General features: G+C 41.4%; 1 protein-coding gene across 4 annotated transcripts; it reads left to right on the forward strand.

Annotated features, from left to right (window-relative positions):
* Positions 1 to 276: 276 nt before the first annotated feature.
* Positions 277 to 23,463, forward strand: sh3bp2 (SH3-domain binding protein 2). Of its 4 annotated transcripts, XM_070850548.1 has the most exons (14): positions 277 to 348; positions 453 to 587; positions 15,836 to 15,975; positions 16,177 to 16,279; positions 16,928 to 17,045; positions 17,292 to 17,359; positions 18,061 to 18,146; positions 18,238 to 18,315; positions 18,982 to 19,699; positions 19,828 to 19,951; positions 20,423 to 20,478; positions 20,849 to 20,924; positions 21,220 to 21,279; positions 21,420 to 23,463. In XM_070850548.1, exons 3-14 carry the CDS (start codon positions 15,840 to 15,842, stop codon positions 21,555 to 21,557), a joined length of 1,761 nt encoding a protein of 586 aa, XP_070706649.1. In that variant the 5' UTR covers positions 277 to 348; positions 453 to 587; positions 15,836 to 15,839; the 3' UTR covers positions 21,558 to 23,463. The 4 variants fall into 4 exon arrangements, with proteins under 4 accessions (XP_070706649.1, XP_070706645.1, XP_070706648.1 ...); XM_070850544.1 differs by lacking the exons at positions 277 to 348; positions 453 to 587 and adding an exon at positions 6,697 to 6,814; XM_070850547.1 differs by lacking the exons at positions 277 to 348; positions 453 to 587 and adding an exon at positions 6,697 to 6,814 and having other exon boundaries at positions 19,831 to 19,951.
* The last annotated feature ends 564 nt before the right edge of the window (positions 23,464 to 24,027 follow it).

The following is a 24,027-nucleotide window of genomic DNA, read 5'->3' on the forward strand; positions in this document are numbered from 1 at the left end:
CTTTTATGTATCATACACCAGTATATTTAAATACATTGTGTGTGCAACTTCTTTCTCTTAAACCTGTATTTTCACCTTGGTCAGCACTTCTCCAACCCTGTTGTGCATTCCTCTTTTCACTAATCCTGGTTGTTTTTTGGCAGAATTGCTGAGCAGCTGTTAAAAGGAGTGGTCCTACATGGTTTAAGGGGAAGTTAGCCATGATCTGGCTGTAGTCATGCAGCCAGTAGAAGTTGATACATGTATACACACAGTGTTGGCACTATTTTGTGACAAGCAAAGTAGGGTTAAAGTAATGCCACACAACAGTTAATGCAGCCGAGGAGTGCTCTTCAAAGGTTTGCGCCAGTAAGTAGAACCATGTCTCTTGTTTTTGTGCCTGCTTACTCGTCTGTGTGTCTGCCTGTCTCTGTTTGTATGAGCGCTGCAGACAGTTTCTCTTGTGGTTGAAGGGAGGGTGACATGACACCTCATATAGTAGCTCTGAAACGCCAGGAAGTGAATAGGGCCGAAGCAGAGTCGTGCAGTAGTGCAAACCACTGATGACACGGACAGAGGAGCAACACAACTGACATAGCACTCCATGGGTAAGTTTAATTAAACATTTTAACAAGACTTTATCCAAGCTGTGCTCTATTTTTTTCTATTTTAAAGGATAGCTGCATTGCTGCTAGTTTTTTTTTAAACAGACTTTTGGTGCTACGCACAACAACTGCTGCTCTCTACAGATATACAAGTCATTCAGATGACCTTTTCTGCTTTTTATGCTGATATAATTCATATTCTGTTTTGTTGGCTTTAATGGACCAATTCATGGGTTTAGGGAACAAAAGCTAACCATCCATTAAAGCTCATGGAGGACAATGGTTTTTATATCACCCACTCAGCAGATTCGTTATGAATCGAGATGATTTTCGTATTGCTCCACAGATTTCTGCTGGTCAGATGAACGGTTACCATCAAGCTGTGATTAAAAACTAGTTTTTGTGTAAACATAACGAAGAGTTCTGTCTCATGTTATGCATAAAAGTGGAAGCTAGTTGCTGTGCCTGTCAGGCTCTCCAGTCTAACACTGGCAGTATGTTTTACTTTGACAATGATGGCAGATATGTCACTCAAAATTCATTGCACATTTTTGAAACAGCGGTTCGTTGATTTCACAAGTAGGCAAAAATCGGGCTTCTCAATTTTAACCCCTGACCTAAATTTTGCTGCCTGAAATAGCAACTTTCGATGGCAGTTTCTGTCAGCTCTAGCGAGGCAGCTATCTAACATTAGCTCTGAAGTTGGTTGGAAATTGTCATTGTGAAGTTTTAATGTTTCCAGCTGACTCATATGAAAATTAGAAACCTACTGAAGGTTGTTAAATCTACATTTGATTGCTAGATTATGCCAACAACACAGGATATGGCTAGTTTATGGCTAGGATATGGCTAGCATTACAATATTATAAGAAAACATCTTTTTATAATACTGTTCAAATATTTACTGTAGAAGCACATGATAAGTTATTTACACTCAGGTTGGATTGATGCTTGTGTTCATACTTAAAACAGCTTGTTTGTTGCATCATGTGCGAATGTATGGATTCAATGTACTCCCTTCATCTCTTTAAAGTCATGCAGTTATGCAGGTGGTTGCACTACTGTGGTGTGTTCCTTTGTTTTTCACTTTTTCAGGGCTTTTTTTATTGGGTACTTAGTGGTAAGAAGGAGAGCACATGACTTCTGGTTTATTTGGTTTATTAAAGCCAGATTTCTTTACAAACAGATGTGTAGCATGTGAATATTAAGTGGTAAAATGTAGGTAGAGCTGGATTTAATTTGTTAAACTCTGTTGCGGAGATATAAAGGAGCTGATTAAGTCACATACCAAGTTTATTCTTGCCCTTTGAAAATAAATCCACTTACTAGCTGTCTGGCTGCCAGCCGCTTCTCATGGTCTTCGTTCAGTGAGATGGCTCGCGTAAGAACGTCAGATGATGACAACTACCTGTGTTCTTTATTCGGGGTCGGGATCATGACCCTTGACGCTGATGTGGATTGATGAGTTTGATCTAAGCTGTTTTGGTCGTGTACAACATGATGAGCAGCACCTCAATAGCTTACTGTCATTTTTCATAGTTTCAAAATATAATTCAGCCCTCCAGCTTGCTGTTCTATCAGGATGTAGGTTATTTTCACAAGTAGGACTGATGTACTCCCACTGGTACGTTAAGAATTAAGGCTAAATTCGTAGTTTGTAGTTTGTCATTCCAACTACAGAGGACACAGTTAAAATTACGTGTTGTTTCTTAAAGACCAGGGTATCAGATGTGTATGGATGCATTAAAACCAGGGTGAATTAAAAGAACTAAGTATTTTTTAATTGAAGTGCCTAAGCAAAGTTATGTCAGATTCATGATCCTGCCCACCCTGAGGTCATAGAGGAATTCTGTTTTTTTCTGAGGTGAATATAGGACAAGTCATGAATTACTTGGGAAAGAATAACATTACTTTGATTACTGACTTACACTTCTGATCACCGTCATTGCCTGTGGATGGGGTCGTGACGTGGATGATCTTGTCTTCTTTACAAAAACTTTACTCAAAATGGCGGTTCTTTGATTACGTCAATAACTTGAGAAAAACTGGACAACCAACAGAATCCATGTGAATCATTACACATTTAACTGGAGTATTTTACTGGTGGACTTGTGGTTCAATGCCATTCATCCCCAGATTTCATCTGATGAGTTGCTCCCATGCAGTCCCGTGGCCAACTGAAGCTTTAAACTACTGTTGAAATGCTTTTCTGAAATTCTTGTTAAGTTTAGGGCCCTCTATATTTTTATTTTCGTTGCAAGATTATCCTAACAGAGGCCGGTAAATGACGACAAATGAAAGTACTCTGTCGATCAGCTATTGGTTACTGTCACCCACCCACTCCCACTGACTGCTGAAATGTAGTTTGACAGTAAATAATCATTTGCATTGTTTACCAGCAACATGATAAAGATCTGAGAATGCATTGCCCACCATGTCACACGTCAGCTCTGCCAGCTCCAAAGGGCAGCAGAGACTTGAGGTAGGGTGTCTTTAGGTTGTGGACGGGATGTTGTTCACTATTGTTTCATCTGTATGTTAACGTGTGAAGAGGCTTGGCCTGGTGTGTGTGAAGTTTAATGTCAGATCAAAGGGGTGAATCTGAACAGGTATATTTCAACATGTGTACGCTCATCATGCATGTAGCTGTGTTACTGTAACGTTACTCTCGATACTCATACATCAGACTGTTTATGCTACTGTCCACTGACATGGTTTTAAAGCCACTGTCACCCAATTTTTGCTCTCCAAATATGCCCATGTTTAGATCAGGGAAATAAACATTTATTCAGCTCTGCTGTGCCAGCCTCCCTTTTTGGACATTTGTATTTGTAAAACCCAACATATGGCCTTGGCAAGGATCATACTAGTCAAGTCAACTTTGTTTATATAGCCAAATATCACAAATCATGAATTTGCCTCAATGGGGAAACAGGGGAAATAGGGGGGGCACTATGCAATATGTGAAGATATGATGCATTTTGTCTGCGTAGTGTATCATAGTGAAAGTGAAGGAAGGCTGCACCTGGAACAGACAAAAAATCTGTAGTCAGAATTCTGTTGCCTTCCTTTTCCTAGTTTGACTACTTCTACGACATGTTCAGTAATGTTGAGTCTCTTCGTCCGCACAGCTGTCAATATGCAGAAGTGCAGATTTGAACCAGTAACTTTTTTGACAGTTTCACTTTCATTCATAAAAACTGTGTTTACATGTGGAAACATTCAAGTCATTCATGTCATTTCAAATGGTAAGCTGCGATTGTCTGCAATGGCTCTCCGCCAAGTCACAGCAAGAGTTATTAGCTGACTAATTAGTAGACGAATACACTGTCAGTGGTTTGTGATTCTCAATGAGCAGCATTACAGTGGGTGTAGCTGAACTGGGTCCGACACCAGCAGGAGGAGAACAGTTGTGATTCCTTTCTTGCACCATCACTGACTCCACTGTCAGCTCACATTAGCTTCAGATACAGATTACACTTAATGACAGATACTATTAGTCACAGAATCCAGAATGGGCCGTGAAAGTGTAAGTCAAGCCTGCTTGGTTTTGCTTGGTCGTGTTGCTTGCTAACCAACAAAGGGCAGGTGGCTTCAGATTGTGCAAGTGACTCACTGTAACAGAAACCTCATCATCATGTCACACTGCACACGTCACCGTGTCTCTGCTGAGTGCTACAGTACTGTTGCAGCCATGCAACTTTTCCTCATCGGCTCATACTCTATATAGAATCTGTGGTTTGAACTAAATCTACAAATCTTCACTGGGCACGTCCATCTTTGTTAGTTTGATCAGAGTGCGTGTAGTTGCCATGGCATTTTGTGTGGCTAACCAACATGCTTGCCATTCATTTCAGCAAAGATCAGTTAAGCATCAGTTAAGGTCTGAAGCAAATATAGTCTGAGCTCCTTGTGCATCGTCCATAACCGATGAAAATATTCTTTGCTTGTTTTTTGCTCTTGATGGACCTGCAAAGACACTGCAAGGGCTTGAAAGGATCGCTGTTCTTACAGGGCCGTTTTGAGGGACTTTTTTTTAATCTCCTTCTTCAGAGTAGGTGCTTTCCTACCACAAGAGGAACCTTGAGTGGCGTAAGCGTACGGTGATTTGTCCAGACATGAGTGTACAATGATTGGTCGAACTGAAGCACTACAGTGCTGGTAAACGCAATTTAAAAAAAAACAAACTGTGTAAAATGGCACAGATCTTAACAAAAAAAAAAGTCCAGGCCTCACTGAAATTACAATCCATTGTTTGCTTATGTCACATGAAAAGAAAGGTAGACAAGGATTGATGTTATGTGACTTTGACTTTCTTCACATGACACACCTGAGCGGACTTTTTCCTGTTGTTTTCCTCCACCATAGTTGTGATCAGATAAAATGCTGAATCCCACCTTTGGCCTCAGAATAACAAAGATTAATAGATTACAGGGCTGAAACTTTATCTCTGGGACTAGATTTTCTACCTTAAACACAACAATCATTGAACAACAATCATCGTCTATGGTCTGCTAAGTGTTGCTCAGTACAGACGAATGTACTAACATAGGTCTCAGTTCATTCTAAATCCTAAACTTGGTGCTGCAGCTGAGCAGCAGCAGCAAGAGAAGCTGCTCTTTCGTTTATTTCAAACTCTGACTTTAGCGTTCCTGCTTTTAACACCTTACATTTTTAGCTGCAGTAGTTAGAGGTCTTGCAACCAAAGTTAGACGTAGCGCTGCGGTGGTGTTCATTGTAATTTACAGAGTTCAGCTCACATTGGACAAAGCAGCCAAGAACTGAGTTGTGATTATGATTTAAAGAAAAGTGATTAAAAGAAAACAAACTGGGCTGGTGGGCCTCAGAGATTCTGTGGAAAGTGAGGCCAGTGGTTTTAAAGATATTTAAGGTATATACAAGTTTGATATGCTGTATTCAAGCTATCAAGGCTGATTATATATGATAATGCTATATTGTAAAGCTAATATTGTGTTAATACATCAAACATAACACATAGCAATGACATAAAGAAAGCAGAAATAAAACACATAAATGATAAACCATCAACTACAGTAGAAAACAATAAAATAGAATGTAAAAATACACATTAATAAATTCATTCTTTTTCGTGTTTTATTTACTTACAGTGATTCTAATACACCCCATGAATAATAAAAAATTAAACTAATGTGGACCTTGTAAGACAATTTTCTTGGTGCAAATCTATCTATCTATCCTCAGTTAGATTTCCATATTTAAACTCCAAACTGTATTAAATTCACATAATCACTGTATGGTGTTGATGAGTCTATGTACAAACCATAGGTAGTGCATAAGATTCAACTGGCATTCTACACATTGACGTCTGTTGAAGTTAGTGTTGGGTTGTACTACTGGACAGCTTTTGTGTCTCCAGTGGGAGCTGTGTGAAGTTACTTGAGTCAGTGTCAGATGGGGCTGAACTTGACAAAAATCTTGCGGTGTGGAGTTAGAAAGAAGTGAGGATCCAGTGTTTCTGGGGAAAATGTCTCCAATACCAACAGTTTCTGCCACTCCACAGCTCTAGAATTTATGTAAGGTGAATCGGAAGATGCGTAATGGGAACACATACATTTCAGGTCGTATTTGTAGCTGTGTGCATATATATGTGTGTGTGTGTGTGATTGACCTCTGCATTGTTCCAGTCTGAGTGGATGGAAAATCCCCCTGCCTCTTTCTCATGTCCTGTGTGTCCGTGTGTGTGTGAAGCATTTGTGTGCAATGATGTGGTTTGTATGCGATAGCCAATCACATGCTAGCTCTGAGGAAGCAGGAAGGAACATGCCGCAGCCGGTCGACCAATGAGAAGACGGGGCTGGGGGAGGAGGTCCTTTCAGGAAACAACTGGGGTTCAGACCATCAACAGACTTCCTAACCAGCACGACTGATTTTTCTATATCCCGTCTATCCATTTCTTTAATTAGTCTCTTTTCAGCCATTAATAACGCAATTCTTCTGCCTTTTTTTCATTCACCTGTATCCTTGCTCTGTTCTTCCAAACCTAATCACTCTTTAAATCTTTAATCTCTACCCACTCTGCCCTCGGTCTATCCGTCGCTCCACGCGGTTGAAAATTATGGTAGTATATTGCTCTGTGCTGTCGCCGTCATGTCCACCGACATGTCTGCTCCATCCGTAAGGAAGAAGTCGTTTGCACGAAGCTCCAAGCCGAGGGTCAGGATGTGTATTCGGGAACAGAGGGATGTCATGTAAGTTATCTGCATACTTTTGTGAGCCTGGTGGATTTTGTATTGTTGACTTCATCTTCTGTTGTGTGTCTCATCTCTGACTTCCACTTTTTTTTTACTTAATGAAAGATAAGTTGACTGGAGATTGTCCTTACCTGGCTTGGTTTCGTGATCACCTTTTTGAGGAACTGAAGGGATACTCTGTATATAGTATGTGTCTTTATCTGGGATACATACTAGTTTCAGACATCTGGCATGTAGTTGGCTGTGCCTGGCAAAACCACCCAGCAGGAGGTCTGCCCGTGGTTGTGTTCTGTGTTGGCTGCTGTTTGATTTGGTAAAGTTTCTTCCAAGTTACAAGACAGCAATGAGGCAATTTCCAACAACTTTGCCTTTTCCTGTTGATTGCAGTGTAAATGCTGCAAATTTTAGTTTTCTCATCAAAGTTATTCTTACTTTTTCTTTAACATTACTTTTTAACCACATTCCCCATCAGTCTACAGTATTGAGGACAAGTTACACCTTTGAGGAAGTCAAATATAAGGAGATTTTCTCACGACACCTTTGAAATAGTGCCATCTTGACAGCTTTCACCAGATGTGAAAATAGAAGTGAGTAATGCCCATTTCTAGCTGGCTGAAGAGCAACAGCAGCCGCAGCAGACACATACTTCACTTTCTACACTTACACCCTCTATGTGCAGTCAACTGAACACTCTGTAAAGAAACTACAGTCCAGGATGCAAGCCATGTTTATTTGAATTGACCTTTGTTCGAAAAAGAGAAACCAGAAGGCACCAAAAAAAAAAATACCATCAGATAGAGTGAAGTTAACCAACACAAACACAGAGGGGTCACTCAATCAGTGTACTATTAGGCTGCACTGAATGAGGCCTGATTACAGAGCCTAAATATGATGTAACAACATTGCAATACACATTTTTACTCACGCAAGTAGGTTGTGCAGGAGGTCACGTCCTGTCTTTGAATGTGTTAAATGCTAATGGACGTATTTCTGAATACAGTCTTAATTATTTGCTCTGTTCTCCCCATTTTTCTCCAAAGGGACTCGTTATCTTAAGCCAGTAAAGATGAGAATGAATCTGAGATCTAAGCAGAAGGCCAGTGGGGGAAGAGAAGCTCAGATCTCAGTACCAATACAGAAATATACTCCATTACAAGTAAAAGTCCTGCTTTCAAAATATTACTAAGTAGTTTTATTGGCTAAATATTCTTTAAGTATTCATTACACAGTAAATTGTCCCCTCTGAGTTATTTATTTTTTTTTATTTTGAGTTATTTTTTATTATTGATGCGACAATGTGTAAGGAGCATGTTGTATCTGGTCCAGGTGGAGTTTTACTTCATGTACAGTTAGTCAAGGGATTTCCCACCTAGGGGGCAGGCAGATCCAAAGATAAATCATGAGGATCATTCTGCTACACAAGTGTGTATTTAATCTTCCAACTTTCTTTAAATTTTTCTTGTTTAGCGAAATATTAAGTAATTTTACCCCCCCCTGGGAAGTTTAGAGGGGAAATGCTGACAAGTGATAGATTTGTCAAACATGACAAGTAGCCCCAAGTAGACACTGGTTGGGAACAACTTAATTCACTGTATTTTATAAGCTTAATATATGTTTATATCTAAAATAACCTGAAAAGCAATAAATAACTATAGCTGTCAGATAAGTACCTCAAAATGAACTAATGAACTAAAGTACGGAGGCAAATATTGCAGAGGAGTTCACAGGTTCATTTCCCAAAACAGAAAAACATTGTGTCAGTTTGGACAGACATAGTAATGGTGTGACATCTGTGAGACCACCAGAATACCTTTAAAGATGCAACGTAAAACGTTTCTCCTAAATTTAATCAGCAAACGTTACGCGACCAAACCACTCAGTAAAGCTCAAAGTGCTAGGTTCGCAAACAGGCCTTGGTTTGGTTTACACACGTACCAAAAAGCTAAATGACACTTTGTCTATGGTCCCGTTTTTTTATCAGAGACAGATGCATTTAATTTTCCAGTGGTGATAAGACTCTGTGATGGAGCCTCAGTCACGTCAGTTGTTGCCACAGTAATTCCGCAGCCAGGTTTGTGTCAGAGACCGAGAAGAGAAAAGGCAGCATTTACAGGAAGTGTGTTCTTATTCTCGACCCCATGTCGGGGAGAGGGAGGGTGGGCATGTAGTCAGGGCAAAATCTCAACAACCTGTCTCTCTCTTCCTGCCTCTTATTGCCTCTCTATAACTCTTTACGTTTCTTTGTGTCTTTACGGTTTTTATTTTATTTAAAAGGAAACGGTCTCTTATCTTTGAAAAATTCGCAGTACAGTGTGTGTGTGTGTGTAAGTGTTAGTCTGAGAGGAATCCTTCCTGCAGCCGTTGGAACTGTGACGGTTGTGCAGTTCCTGCAGAGTGCTGTTGCCATATTTGGACACAGGAAGTATTGACGTGTAGATGTAGGAGAAAACAACAGGTAGAGAAAGAGGACCTGGTTGGTTTCAGATTTATATGAGCCTGATGCTGCAGGTGTGTGTGTAAAGTAAAATGTGTGTTTCTGTTCTGTCATAGTTTATTGACAGTCATCAGGTAATGTTCATTCAGTCGTGTGAGATGAATCAGATGATACCAGCCACATCAGTCATTCAGACAAACTCCAAATTTACATGCAACACATTGCTTCTTGCACACCAGAGATGTAATTTTGTGCAATACAAAAACCTGTGGAGTTGTTTAGATGCTTTCAGTGTGTTGCTGTGTCGGGAAATGAAATCAATATCTGTTTAATGTTTCTCAACCTGCATAGTCAATATCATATTTCAAGAAAGATCTGAGTCATAACTACAGGCAAGCTGAATGGAAAAAAGGATAACTAAACAATCCTGACATGCCATTGTAAAGCAGGTAATGTTGATCGTGTTCACCTTGTTATATTATTATATTAGAGTTGTAAAATTGTTAATGAGAACAGCTGAGACTGATGGAAATCCCAAATCTTTTTGTCATAAACCAAAGTATTGGACAAATTAAAATGTTGGCCTGATTATGGTGCTCCATGAAAAGGCAGAAGATCACCAAAGTAAGAAGAAGTTATCCTCTGGGGACCATGAAAATGCCAAAAAAATAACCTGAAAATAAGAGAAGTTCAGTTTCAGTCATTGTGTGCATTTTACAGGTTGTGAGAATGTAGGGCGAAATGCTTGTTTGAGTTAAATGATGCACTTAGTACCAACCCAGCCTGAGTGTGCGTATACCAAGATCTGGATATACATCAGAAGGATGGACCCAAAGATGAGCTGCTGAGTGAAAACCTCAAGCAGCAGAAACACGATAATACAGAATAGGAGGATGAACCTCGTGGTATGTACCACCGACAGATAGAAGAGGAGGCTGATATCAAGAAATCCTACCAGTGGCTGGAAAAGGCTGAGTTAAAAGACAGTACAGAAGCACCAATCATGGTAGCACAGGAGCAGGCACTTAGTACAAGATCAGTAGAAGCGAGGGTCTACCACACCAGACAGGACTCCAGGTGCAGGCTGTGCAAAGATGCTCCTGAAACAGTTTAGCACACAACAGCAGGGTGTAAGATGCAGGCAGGAACAGCAGACATGGGACGCCATAACCGAGTGGCTGAACATCTACACCGAGTATGTGCTGGAAGTCCCACAGTCAGGATGGAAGACACGTCTCAAAGTGGTGGAGAATGACCGAGCCGAGATCCTGTGGGACTTCCAGATCCAGACTGACAAACTGGTGATGACTAACCTACCGGACATCATAGTGATTGACAAACAAAAGACAGATAGATGTTGCAATCCTGAGAGAGAGCAACATCAGAAAGAAGGAACATGAGAAACATGAGAAAAATACCAAGGGCTGAAGAGGAGCTAGAAAAGATGTGGGGAGTAAAGTCAACAGTGGTGCCAGTGGTGATCAGAGCACTGGGGGCTGTGACCAGAAGAGCAGAATCCTAGGAACAGCTAAGCTAAGATGTATACATCATTATCTGAAACAATGTTTCGCATGTTAGAAATATCAAAAGGATTTTGAATGTGTATGATTGTAGATATTGGAAGTCTTCGACAGCTGTGGGAATCCTGGGTGAGTTGTGTGGGATACGCCCTCAACACAGCTGTAGAGTATCGTGCTGTATTTAAGCACAGCGTCACTGTCAAGAGATGTGCGAGTGTGTGTGCAAAGTGTGTGTGCATTGTTCTGATGGTTTTTCCTTCATGTTGTCAGTGTGCACACGTTCTGTTACGGCCTTGTTGATCATTCATCTGGACAAGTGGAAGAGGAAAAAGTGTAGAGTTCAGAGCGGTCTCTCTAAACCTGCTAACACTCAGTTTCTATTCACACATATTCACACATATTAAAGTCGCAATGACAATATGTGAAGTTGAGCCAGTGGAGGACCAATTGCGGTCGGCCGTCAGGGGAACAGGAAGTGTGCTGTCGGTGAAAAAAAAAGGCAGGGCTGTGTGAGTATCTGTTTCTTGGCTAGGACGGGTGTTTCTCTGCTTCTGCTGCACCTGGGACAGCGGTTTACCTATGACCTTTCTATCTGACTGGGGATTTGTGTGTGCGTGTGCGTCTTGCAGAGGCAATGGGGGCTTGATGGTCAGGTCTGAGCCACACACACTGTTTGTAGCAGACACCTGGCAGCTGTTGGAATCTGCACCATGCCATCACAGATGCTGATGTAACATGGACACATTTATTTTGGCCCATAAATGATTAAACAAACAATTAGGCAGCAGCACTAAAGAAAAGAATATAATAGTGTAGTAGAGCACAATACAACAGTCAGGAGATCTTACGCTGTCCATGATTTATTAGGTTTAGTGTATTTTCTGGTGTCAAACCTGTGACCGCAGATTTACTGAGAAAACCACATGACCTGTCAGACTTATCAAGAAATTAAAAGAAATATATATATTGTGATGATGATGTCATGGTAATGTCATAAGGTGGTTTCCCCGTCAGTAATCTTTCTAAGCGCTTTATGAGTGCCAGTGAGTGCTGTGGACCCGTCTGCAGGTTGTCTTTGACTGGCGTGGCTTGTGAAGGACACTCTGCAGAGCCTTCACAGACTCTTACACTATATATTTTGTGGGTAAAATGAGTTTAGATTTTGATTTTGTTAATAGACTAAAGCTACAGAGCCTCCAAAGACAAGTGAAACTGGCTGCAGTCCAGGCCCAGCAGAAAAACATCAGGGAGGACTGAAGAGAGTGCTGATGTCTGTGAGTCACACCTGCAAAGGATCTGACTCAGAGTATTAACCATAATGGCTTTGATAAAGTTGATGTTGGTTCTACAACTACATTTCAACCTATAAAATTGATAGACTGTATGAACGCTCCTAATATGGATACAAACACCCTTAAACTTTTTTCTCATATTGATTTTTTTCATTTCAAATCCAGCGTTTTGCAGTGCAAAACATGCTTCCATCTACTTTCATACTACATTGGATCTAAATTTACAAAGAAATATTACAGGCTCAAGGGTATATCTTGTATTTCCTCTTGTGTGTGTGTGTGTGTGTGTGTGTGTGTGTGTGTGTGTGTGTGCGTGTGTGTGTCCGGGGAGGAAATATGTTTGAATGAGTCTGGTATGTTTGCAGCTCCTGTGCTTCCCTTCCCGACAAACAGCTGCTCACTGATTAGCATCTTTGGCTCACAAACGTCAGCAGAGTTCAGGATGGAGAACTTTAAAGAACCGTGGCAGGGTGACAGGGTTCAAAGTCTCAACACACTTTTTGGCCTCAGCTAACACGAGAACTTATTCTTCAAAGACTGGATAGCATCTTCTGTTGCCCCACAAAACTGGCAAAGAATACGTATTTGATTAACCCAAGCGTTTGTTATTAAAAAAGTCGTAATATTAGACAATAAAATTGTAATTTTAGAATTTGCCCTGCTGTTGATAATTATGTTTTTGTAAAATACAACTTAATTTTTTTAATGTTACAGCTATTTTGCCTACTGTGGAGGCAATTGGGAAAAAAAAGAGATTTAGAGAACAAATTTGTAATATTTCAATAAAAATTGAGTCCTAATTCAAAATATTACATGTCACACAAAATATATTAACTTTTTCTTTTAATAATAAAACAAGGTTCTTATAGAGTAATACTTTTTACCTTGTAATAGTAGAACTTTTTCTCGCAATCACAACTTCTCATGACAGGGAAATTCTGTAATCGTGGGATTCATATAGGAATACCTTATCTTATAATATTGCTTGTTTCTTTTCATAATATGACAGTAACAAATATCAGATGGAGGGAATGGAAGGGGCAGTTTTTGTTCGGACTCTGAAAGCAATTGAAGTGTCAGTTGAAGTTGAAGCACTTGAAGTGTAAATAGCTGACGTGTTGCTTGCAGATGTATGCGAGCAGTGACAGTGTCGGGGGAAAAAGTGCTGAAACTTTTGGGCCTCTTCCTACAGAAACCATGACAATGCTGAGTGCACGGTTAGAGGCCAATGATGTTGTTTCAGTTTAGTCTGCTGGTTGCGTGTCTGCTCTGCTGCAGCCGAGCGAGGACGTCAGGAAATCCTTGCATCGAAGATAAGCAGCTGCTGAACTCTGACCTCCCTCAGATAGAGATGAGGTTGAGTTAACTGCAGACTGGACGCCGTTTATCTGTGTGTGCTACACATCGCTCGGGACAATCACAAAAACAAACCACATCATAGCCTTTGTAGGTCCTCTTGAAGTCCTCACACACACACAGCAAGGCACTCAGAGGCTAGAAGCATGCAGCAGCCCCACCCTGGTGATTTATTGTGTCTCAGGCAGGTTTTTTTAACTCTACTTTTTATCAGCTTTCCATTTTCACTTCCTCCCTCTCTCCAGACGCCCCTGTCTCTCTCTTTTTATTTCAGTTCTGACTCAACATTAGACTTTCTGCCAACAGGATAACTGAAGGTGCAATTTAAAATGAAATGTTTTGGTTGAATTCCTCTTATAGCATTGTGTAACAATGGTGACATCACTTTCCTTACCGGCCAGATTTCCATTAAACTTGTTGTGAATATCAGTGATCTCCAAGAAATATGAAAAGATAGTGGACAGATCGCCATTGAAATTGATTGCCAATTGAATTGCATTTAAAATACTGGCCCAACTTTTATACTTCCATATTTCCTGTGAGACAGACCTCGTTAAAACCAAACTGGGATTACTCAAACAGACTTGACAAATCTCCTCCAGAAGACACTGTGCAACTGTTTTCACAGCCTCGTTGTGCTTCAAAGGAAGGGCTTTACACAGCTTCCAACAGTGTCTGAAAACAGAGGAATTGTGAAGTATGTGTACAGTTGAGAGCAACACGAATGCCTGGACAGACTGAAGACTCCAGAAGTTTGCTGTTGTCAGCATTTACGATTCATCATATCTCTCCCCTTCCACCACAGCAGTTAGTGCGTGAGGCCTTAAAAACAACGGTGAACTGGCTTCGACATTCGGAATCAGTCATGTGTCCATGTCAAGGTCACTTCACGGTTAAAACAGGTGTGGAGAAGGCAGACTGGTTTCAGCACACTGAGTGTTTTGCAGTGTTTTATCTCAGTGAAAGGGAGTGGGTCTTGGCAAGTGGCCCTAGTGAAAAGTTCTTCATTCCTGGGCTTCACACACACGTACACACTCACACACACACCCTATGAGGTCAGTAGATGCTGTTGATAGACAGCATACTGGAAGTTACACATAAACACATTAGAGGATGAAGAACTGCACTTGGGATGTTTATTTTGATTCTCTCTCTCTCTCTCTTTCACACACACACACACACACACACACTAACACGAAGCCTTGAACCCCGCAAAAGGACTCAGGACATTATGTGTTTCCTGTCTGAGCTGAGTGTGCATGTGTTCATCTAGAAATCTGTGTGATGTGTTTGCGTGAGTGCACTATCTCAGTTTGAGTGTGTTTATGTACGAGGGAGGGCAAGAGAGATAGAAATCAGCCAGAGAGAGAGAGAGAGAGAGAGAGAGACAGACTGAGAGATCAGCAGAAAAGAGAGTATGATCAGAGGAGGCAGAACACCAGACAGAGTTTGGAGACACAACAGAGAGCAAGTCTGAGTCCAGTCGGACGTCCGTTCAACGGCTCTGCCATGGACGTGCCGTCAGCCTCCACAGTGTTAGCCTCCACAGTCAGCAAGCTGAGGGAGAGCGCTGCTGTTCAGAGCATCAACAGGAGGCTCAACAGGAGGTAGGCACCACCTGAGCAGGTCACATCTGAATCATGCACAGGGACAACTTTCTGAAGGACAATGATGAGAGAAATAAGAGGAGCATCCCACTTTTTGGAGGATATAATACAGGATTTCAGATGATGTTTTTTTTCCCCCTCATGGATATGAACTACCTGGTCATGGCACCAAGCATTAGCTCTTAGGTAGCAGCAAGTTCAGTCACACTGTGAGAATGTGGTCCTGAATTGTTGTGTCTGGTTGAGGATGTGTCTCATGGTGTGATCTCGGATTCACAACTCTGGATTGACAAGCAGAGATTTCGCAGAGTTTCAATTGTGGTTCACCTCAGTGTGGGACAGCCCAGGATGACACCTGTAGAGAGAGTCACATTATACATGTATTAGATCCAATGTACCAGTGACTCAGTTCTTTCATTCTCAGATTTCTGGCTCACTCGAACACAAAAAACATCTCATACTGTCATGAACTACTGGACTATTCTCCTATTCTGTCTTTGTCACTGTCTGAATTTAGAGGCCAGAGCCTCCATAAAGGTACCACGCTGCCTGCTGGCTTTATGTGAGAGCTGATGTAGCTTAAAAACGCTCAAAAGCTCAGCTAGTTGAAGCAGGTTTCTCAACAGAGATGTTGTAGGTTTCTAGATCGTCAGAATTTCTTCACGAGGAGTCTGAACAGGAGTCTTTTTCTTTCTGCTGGGGATTTAATCCCACATTTCCATGATCTTGTGTGACTCCTGGGGTGAATCTGTCACGCAGTGATGCAATAATAATAATAACATCTGCTCCTCTCCCTCCCTCTCTGGTAGAACCATGTCGTCTCCAGAGGTGTGCTGGCCGGTGCCGATGCGCGCCATCGGGGCTCAGAACCTCCTCACTATGCCAGGAGGAGTTTCCACCGCGGGATACCTCCACAAGAAGGGAGGCAGCCAGTTCAGCCTCATGAAATGTGAGTTCATAATAAAAAGATGAAGTGTGGGTGGACAGAGTAAGCCGAGCGTCTTATAATTATACTCTCCTCATTGTTCCTGCAGCTGTTGCACATCAATCAAGTTTAAAACCACAGTTTGTCGTATTTATGCTCATGATCAGTTCTATTTCACAAGTGGATGGATGGAAACACTCCTAATATCTGCTTCCTGTCTTGCAGGGCCACTAAGGTACACCATCATTCACAAGGGCTGTGTGTACTACTTTAAGAGCAGTACCTCTGCTGCACCACAGGGGGCATTCTCTCTCAACGGCTACAACAGGTCAGTGAAAATGCCTCTCAGTCAGTCATGTTTTCAGCATAATTCCAGGCTCACAGTTTACTGACCCCCTGTGGAAGTGATTACTGCTGTAAACATGGATGGGTGTCCACTATATCAATAATAGCGTGTTGATGTAAAATGTTCTCATAACAAGAGCGACTGGTTGCTATCAGAGTGTGACAGAAAACATTTCCATAATTTCTCAGCCTCATCACGTCTTTGAGTAGTGACGGGCAACACCAAGCAGTTTTTCAAGGTTCAGTTCATAATGAATACAATATTGTTGCATCTACAGTGTTTGAGTGTTGGGAGTTGAAGTTGTGTTATAGGTGGATTTATAAAAAACAATGAGCTAATAACTTGTGAAACCAAACTCAAAAACATTAATTTAGCAGCAGAACCTTATCTAGCCAACACAGCAAAAGACAAAGTGCTTTTCTATTTGTAATAGTGATATAATAACTGAGCAGACTATGATGAGAATCATGTCAGTTACAGGTGACTGTAGGTCTATGGGACAGAAAGTCACCAGTAGAGGTTCTTGTCTTACTTTCACAACGATGAACACATAAACAGAGTTGGAATTTGCATATTTCACTTTCTGGGTGGAAATATTTGTGAATGTAACGCATCTGTCCGCCTCCACAGAGTGATGAGAGCAGCAGAGGAAACAACATCCAGTAACGTGTTTCCTTTTAAGATCGTCCACTTCAGTAAGAAACACAGGACGTGGTTTTTCTCTGCAGCCAGTGAGGACGAGAGGAGGGTGAGAGCAGCCACCACACACATACAGAGCCATGCAGATATACCTACATGTGCTGTGTACATCTATATCTAGATATAGATCCACACACACACACACATATATACATATACAGTTTATTTAAGTATATATGCATAGTGTACCTTTTCAATATTACTTTTTTTAGGATGAATACCCCCAAAATAATAATAATAGTAATAATAATAACACTTACTCCTACCATACTGTATATTGTTTATGTCTTAACAGAAATGGATGCGATACCTGCGGAGGGAGATAGATCACTATAATGACAGAAAAGAGAGCCACATACCAAGGTAACATCAGCTGATCACATCGTATTTCACAACACAATGTAGACTCTGGCGTGTCACATCATTTGTGATATGAATATCTCTAATATAGAAGTCATTGCTGTGTTTATAGTACACAGCAGTGACATTTCAGAACTTTCTGTGATATAAAACCCAAAACACAAATGAACTGAAATGAAAAATGCAAGTGAAGAACTTTACATAGGTATGTCCAAAAGCTTCCTCAGACTGCCTGACTCCTGTGTCAGTGTGACCTCAGTCACCTTTAACACTGAACTGAGAACTTTGCAAACTAATTACTGTATATTGCAACAGCCCGGTTTCTCCCAGCGGACTGACGGCACTTTACGTTTTTCCCTGCCAGAAACTACCTGTGCAATTTATAATTTATGTATGCAAAGAAAATGACCTCTTGTTTTTGATTACTAAGCTACCAGCCTGGAGTTTTTCATTCAGAATACATGCTGTCAGTGGGGCTGTGCTGCTCAGGTGATAGCTTTTCATTACAATGAGTGTCTGAGCCTATAATCTCACGGGCAAATAGTGTACTTATGAAAAACAAAGTCAGGTAAACAATCCCTAAATTGAACTCAAATCTGCCTGTACATTGTGGACCTTCCACCAATAAAATCCACTTAAACTTGATGTTTCGGTCCTTTTCTGAATATCATGTATTCATAATAGCGTTTTCTTTGTTGCCATAGTGACTCAGATTCAGATGCAGACAGTTTCTATGGTACGATTGAGAAGCCCATGGATATTAAACACCCCGTCGATAACGCAGAGGATGGTAAGACCACCTGAGTGAATACACTTACTGTGACACCCACGCTATACATGAGTGTTATATAAACTGTGGTATCTCTCCTTTCTGCGTGTAGATTATGGCGAAGATGATGATGAGGAGGATGAGGAGGCCTATCTGCAGCCAGACTGTGACTATCCTCAGACATCTACAGGTGACGCCGTCGTACACGCACGCCATTTTAGCTCGCTTGTGTGCTGTTTGTTACAATTAAGGCAGCAGAACAATAACCCTCCACTGTTACTTCACTGACTTCAGAGGTGATAGGCCTGAGGTCACAGGTCACATCCAGACAGCCAGACCCCACAGTGTGTTTGTGCCTCAGAACTAATCATACAAACTAGGAGGTCCTGGAAAGAAAACAGAAACTGAGGAGGATGCCATGGATAGAGAAAACTACTTTACATGAAGAAAGTATTATAATAAAAGGAAGGCCGAAGGTCATTCTGGCAACTAGAAGTGCAGATGGAAACACACACACTAGATGTTTTTGATATTTTGATAGAGTTTGTAATTTTGTAAAGCTTGTAGTTGTCTTATTTTTTAACACCAAGAAATGTATTGGAGGTTATTTAATGTTAAAACTAGTGAAATATAATTAGAATAACAAATAAAATAGTATTAGTTAATATTGAAATAAATCTAAAAATCGAATTTACAAAAATACTATATCATTTTAATATTTATCTATTTATTGTTATTATATTATAATATATTTATTTTTTACTCAGGAACAAAAGCTTACATGAGGGGAAGGCCAATAAACATGTCGGGAAACAGAACCAGAAACCAATCAGATTTTTTTTTTTATCCTCTTCAGGTCGACCCACTGGGCCGCCCCCCTCCTACCCTCCTCCCCCAGTGCCAGCAGCAGTCCAGCTCCGTCAAGACTCCAGTACACCTTTCCACAAAGGACCACCTCCTCCCGTCCCACCGCAACACAGAGTCTCGACCACCCCGTTCCCCAAAAAGCCTCCGCCCTCTGTCCCCCCTCCCTTGATACTGAAGGAGTCCACCAAAGGCCGGCCTCCTCCTCTACCCTTCGCCCCCCATCTCCAAAAGACACCTTCTTCCACCCCCCCGCCTCCTCCTCCCCCCAACGCAAAAAGAACATTTGAGAGCAGGACGACATCTGTCGGGGGGGGCGGGAACGACAAGAGAGACTGGAGGGCTCTGCCTGCCGTATCGCTCCAATCCCCCGCCACTCTACCCATCTGCAACGAGTTAGAGAGCAGGATGGTCCTAAATGGTCCCAGCCAGTGTTTTCCTAATGCTGGAGGGGGCCACTCGCTGGGCAACAACCACCACTGGGTGATTAGCAACCTCCACAGCAAGCCAGCTCCTCATTCTGCGAATATCTCCCCCCAGTCCCTCAACCAGATGTCCTATGGTCACCCACCACTGCCTGCCCTCCCTCCACTCACTCCTCTTCTTAAAACCGGACCACACAATAAGACAGGGATACTCAAACCTCCTCCCCCACCAGTCAAACCCCCACTGCCTGCCCCCAAGTCCAAGCAGCCGCCAACCCCACTTCAGTAAGTTAGACTGAAACGCACAAAACATTCAACACAGAATACTGTAAGAAAAAATCAAATGAAATGGAGAAAAAGAGAAAAACTCTTTCCAGTTGAAGTTACCTCACTAAGTCCTGTTTTCCTCCCAGAAGAGCTTCTCCAGACGGCCAGAGTTTCAGGTCACTGGGAGACGAGATGCCCGCAGACTTCAGGAGGAAACGAGGCTCAGGCAAACACAGCGAAGGAGACGAGTCTGATGATGACTATGAGAATGTAAGAGAGGCTGAGACCTTCACCGCAGCCTTCTGATTTACTGCGCTGTCACTCGTGTTGCTTTAAGCCATCAGCTGACGACAAGACTTTTAGTCACCGAGTTGTTGTGGTGATGTGAGGGTGCACAAACTACACCGCTGATCTCAGACCAGATGTATTAATTTCAAGATAACTGCTTGGAAAAATCCAAGCAATTATCTTGGATTTTGGTCAGATGTCCTGTCTGGTACGACTTAAGTGGGTTTGTGTGACCTCAGCATTGATATAATTCCATGGAGACATTCTCAATTATTCATACAACCACAAATATTTTAGAAACATTAACAAACTTTTCTTTAAACAGATTTTTGTGGGTTTATTTTTTTTTTTACTATTATGTCTGAGTGTATTTTTGTTCTAATAGTCTTAATTAGCCTTATTGAGCCAAAATGAGGGTTCCAATTGTGTCTAACTGTGAGTTTCTCTCTGCAGATGCAGCTGCCAGACTCTGTGTTCATAGACACGACTGAAACCAGCTACGTAGAAAAGTACGACACACTTTTTCAAAAACAGAGCTTGAGCTTGGACAGTATTTCTGTCCACAAGTGACGAACAAGGAAACTGCTTTTCCTACTTTATTTCATGCAGTTAATTTATTGGCTTTGCCTTTGTTGTTTAATTTATGTCTGAAGTAGTTTCTCTGATGTGTTAACAAGAGTTTAAATCTAAATTTAACACATGTCGAAGCGAGGAAACACGTCTGCTACGTGTATTCTTGTTCCTTTCTGCAGCAGCAGCAGTTCCTTTCACCGCAGTTCATCCCAGTAAATCATAATAATATGAATAAGAGACAGACTATTTAGTGTCTAGTGTTTGTGTGTAGCTATTGCTAACCTATGATGATGTTTGGGCCTGCAGGTTATTCAGAGAAAGCCACCCCACTCCACAGGACGGACTGTACGGCATCCGAAATTCAGGAACCAAAACATCAAAGGTAAAAAATAAAAAGCTTTTTGAAGTTTTATTCAATGTTGAAAAGCTTAAGCAAGTATATGCAGAGGTACACATCACACGTGTGTTTTCTAATATCATTATTAATTCACTTAAAATGCTTTGCATATAATAGTATATATACACTTGTTATAGTTCATATTCACAAAAGGTCATCATAGGTAGTTCCAATGTCCTCTATGCTAATAAGTGAAGTGTGTGACACTAATGTGAAAGTCAAAACTTCCCCTGATCCTGACAGATGAGTTCTAACAGAATAACTGTGATACGTTGGGCAGGTGCTGGTGGTGTGGGATGTCAGTATAGGCAAAGCCAGAAACTACCGACTGTTTCAAGAGGTAAGAAACCTGCTGCCCCCTGTCGTAGTTTAACTACACATAAAACTCGAATTATTTATTGGCAGAAACAAACCATAATAGCAGTGTGACACTTACAACCCAGTAATAAAGTCTCCTGTTCCCTGCGGGTGTTCTGGCAGGAGGACAGCGTGTTTCTGGACAATGAAGTGACCTTCAACAACCTGTCAGCCCTCATAGAACACTACTACAACCACCCTCTTCCTCACCACGGCTCGCTGTGCCTGCAGAAGCCCTACACAAATACTCTGAGCACCTGATCGGCCCGGTCAACATACAAAAATACGACTGAAACCAAAGAAGAATGGACAGTCTGGGCATCTGTGCTCTTATTTGAATTCAACCCCTGTCAGCGACACAACACCGTCACAGTGTTCATTTTTCACCTGCTGCTGCACCAGGATGCATCATAACGCTTCACGTTGAGCAGCAAGAACAACAGGTTTCCGAGTGCTGGGGACGCCAGGGATCGTATTAGCCATCAATAGCTAATGGAAGAGTATTTATTTTATTACAAACAATTCAAAGCCTGCTTTGTGCACCGAAAACATCAGTTACTGTAAATACACACACGCAAGTTAAAAAAGAGAGGATTTTTGACAGATAAACCTCAAACTCTCAAACAAACTCTGAATTAATTGACACCTGCTGTTTTTGAAACCCTCCTGCTGCTTCATGCAATCTGATGAATCAGCGTGAACAGGAAAGTGTGAAATGATCGTGATGAAGTCATCCAAGAGACAGTCGGATGGATGTGACGGATTTTGTCCACAGATTGGCGCTGTGACACCAAATGACAGCTTAAAAAGATCCGTCAATCCAGCTTCAGATCAGGTTCATGTTGGATCCAGAGCATCTGTCTTTGTCATGTGCTTCCTTTGGGTCTGTCCCAATGCCCACAGTTGTTGTACTTGAATGTCTGGTTCACGTATTTCAATCGCCAAACAAGTGCCCAAAACTGCAAGTGTGCAGCATTTACTAGAACTCTTTGTAACACAGCGAGGCCCTCCCATCGCTAATGACAGTACACGGTTCAATTATTTTATCCGCACATAAAGGATAATTCAGTAGAATCAACTGTACATCCTTAGTTACGCTTAGATTCCAAAAGCAAACTATCGTTGAGAAATCCAGCCATCCACTATAGGAGCACATCAGCCTACTGTATGTAAAGCAGACATAACATGCTCTTATTTTGAAGGGTTTATGGTTCATATTTAGATAAATGAATGGATAGATTCATATTTTTGTCAGATATGTGCAGTTATTCTAAGACATCTTTGGAGCCATAACTCTGTATTGTTTGGACATAAAAAAATATTCAGGCTACCTTTTAGATGTCTATGATTATTCATTGTCAAAACTTAATTGTGGCCACATTATTGCCAACAACCGGAGTGAACTGAGACAGTGGTGAATTGTGGGATAGATACACCTCTGAATACCCCTCTGAAGCTGAACTAGGATAGTGTGCAAGTGGACTGTGTCTTGACATTTTTCAGGCATGGAACACACATGCATGGCAAGCACTTTACACATTCAAGACCGCAAGTGTGGGTACTTGTCTCTTATTTTCTCGTCATATACCAAATGACAAAAAGACATGGCATTCCAAAGAGACACAGATACGTAAAGCTTTAAGTGTCTCAGTCTTAATGTCTTGTCCAGACTTTGTACCTCTATTATCTCTGTGTAATAAACTGGCAACATCATACATGCGCATCTCTCTAGTCCTGGTGCAAAGTCCATGAACTGCAATTGTGATTTATGCCTCCTAAGAACTTGCAATACTGTCCAATGTGCCTTTAAAAACTAGAAAAAGTACATTTCCACTTCAAATTGGCTCTTAGTCATGTATTTGGGCTGGAAAATGTTACACCTTTTCTCATGTAATAGAAAGTAGAAAGAATTGCACTTTTAAAAAGAATTCAAACCAGACCATACCTGGTGCAACATGTCAGACTGAAGAAATCAGATTTTTTTGGAGCTCAATGGCAAAAAGGACATTTTGCAAATACAGTATGGACAGCACTGACTTTAATGTTGTAAGTCTTCCTATATTTATATGTAAATGCTGTAAGCACTGTAAAAAACATTTCTGTAAAAATGTAAATATATTGATTTCTACAAAAATATATGTTGAGATTTTATAAAGGATTACGTGGAGCCTCTTGTTGTTTCGTCTTATTCTTTACTTGTGTTTCTAAACTTTGAGCTTGCAGCTTCCTGATTATCGCCCTGTAAAGGAGCACGTTTTACTCCACCGTCTTCTCTTTCTTGTCCACGAGCCACTGAAGCTCGAGCTCAGTCATCTGAATCAGACCCTGGTGGCTCTTCCAGGTAGATCTCCAACTTGTCTCTGCTTTTCACGTCAGCAGCCTGCTGTGCTTTGGTTGTCACTGCAGGCTGTAGCTCGGATGTCACGATCAGCTCTGGTCCAGATGTGACAGCAGGCTGTGTTCCACATGTTACATCTGCTGACTGGGGCTTCACAGGTGCTTTGACATCAGGGACCTTGTCCTCCTTCTGTTGGCTGTGCGTTTTAAGGGCTTTTTCTAAAAGGAAGTCTGTTTCATTAAGCTGCAGGCAGCACACCAGGTTACCCAACTCTTTAACTCGTTTTACTGGCTAAGGTGTTTCAGTGTTGTCCGGCTGGCAGGTCCTTCCTCTTTCTTTGGCTTTTGGCGCTGTCTCTCATCTCTTTTCTTCTATCAGGATCCTCTCTTCATC

This window comes from Pempheris klunzingeri, chromosome 19, assembly GCF_042242105.1.
Source record: "Pempheris klunzingeri isolate RE-2024b chromosome 19, fPemKlu1.hap1, whole genome shotgun sequence".
Taxonomy (NCBI): domain Eukaryota; kingdom Metazoa; phylum Chordata; class Actinopteri; order Acropomatiformes; family Pempheridae; genus Pempheris; species Pempheris klunzingeri.

Bases quoted from the DNA above. Each gene is read 5' to 3' on its own strand.
- sh3bp2 (XM_070850544.1), top strand. From the start codon at position 6,714: ATGTCCACCGACATGTCTGCTCCATCCGTAAGGAAGAAGTCGTTTGCA. The intron at 20,479-20,848 runs GTACGACACACT...TTGGGCCTGCAG, and splicing joins GAAACCAGCTACGTAGAAAA to GTTATTCAGAGAAAGCCACC. The intron at 20,925-21,219 runs GTAAAAAATAAA...TACGTTGGGCAG, and splicing joins CAGGAACCAAAACATCAAAG to GTGCTGGTGGTGTGGGATGT.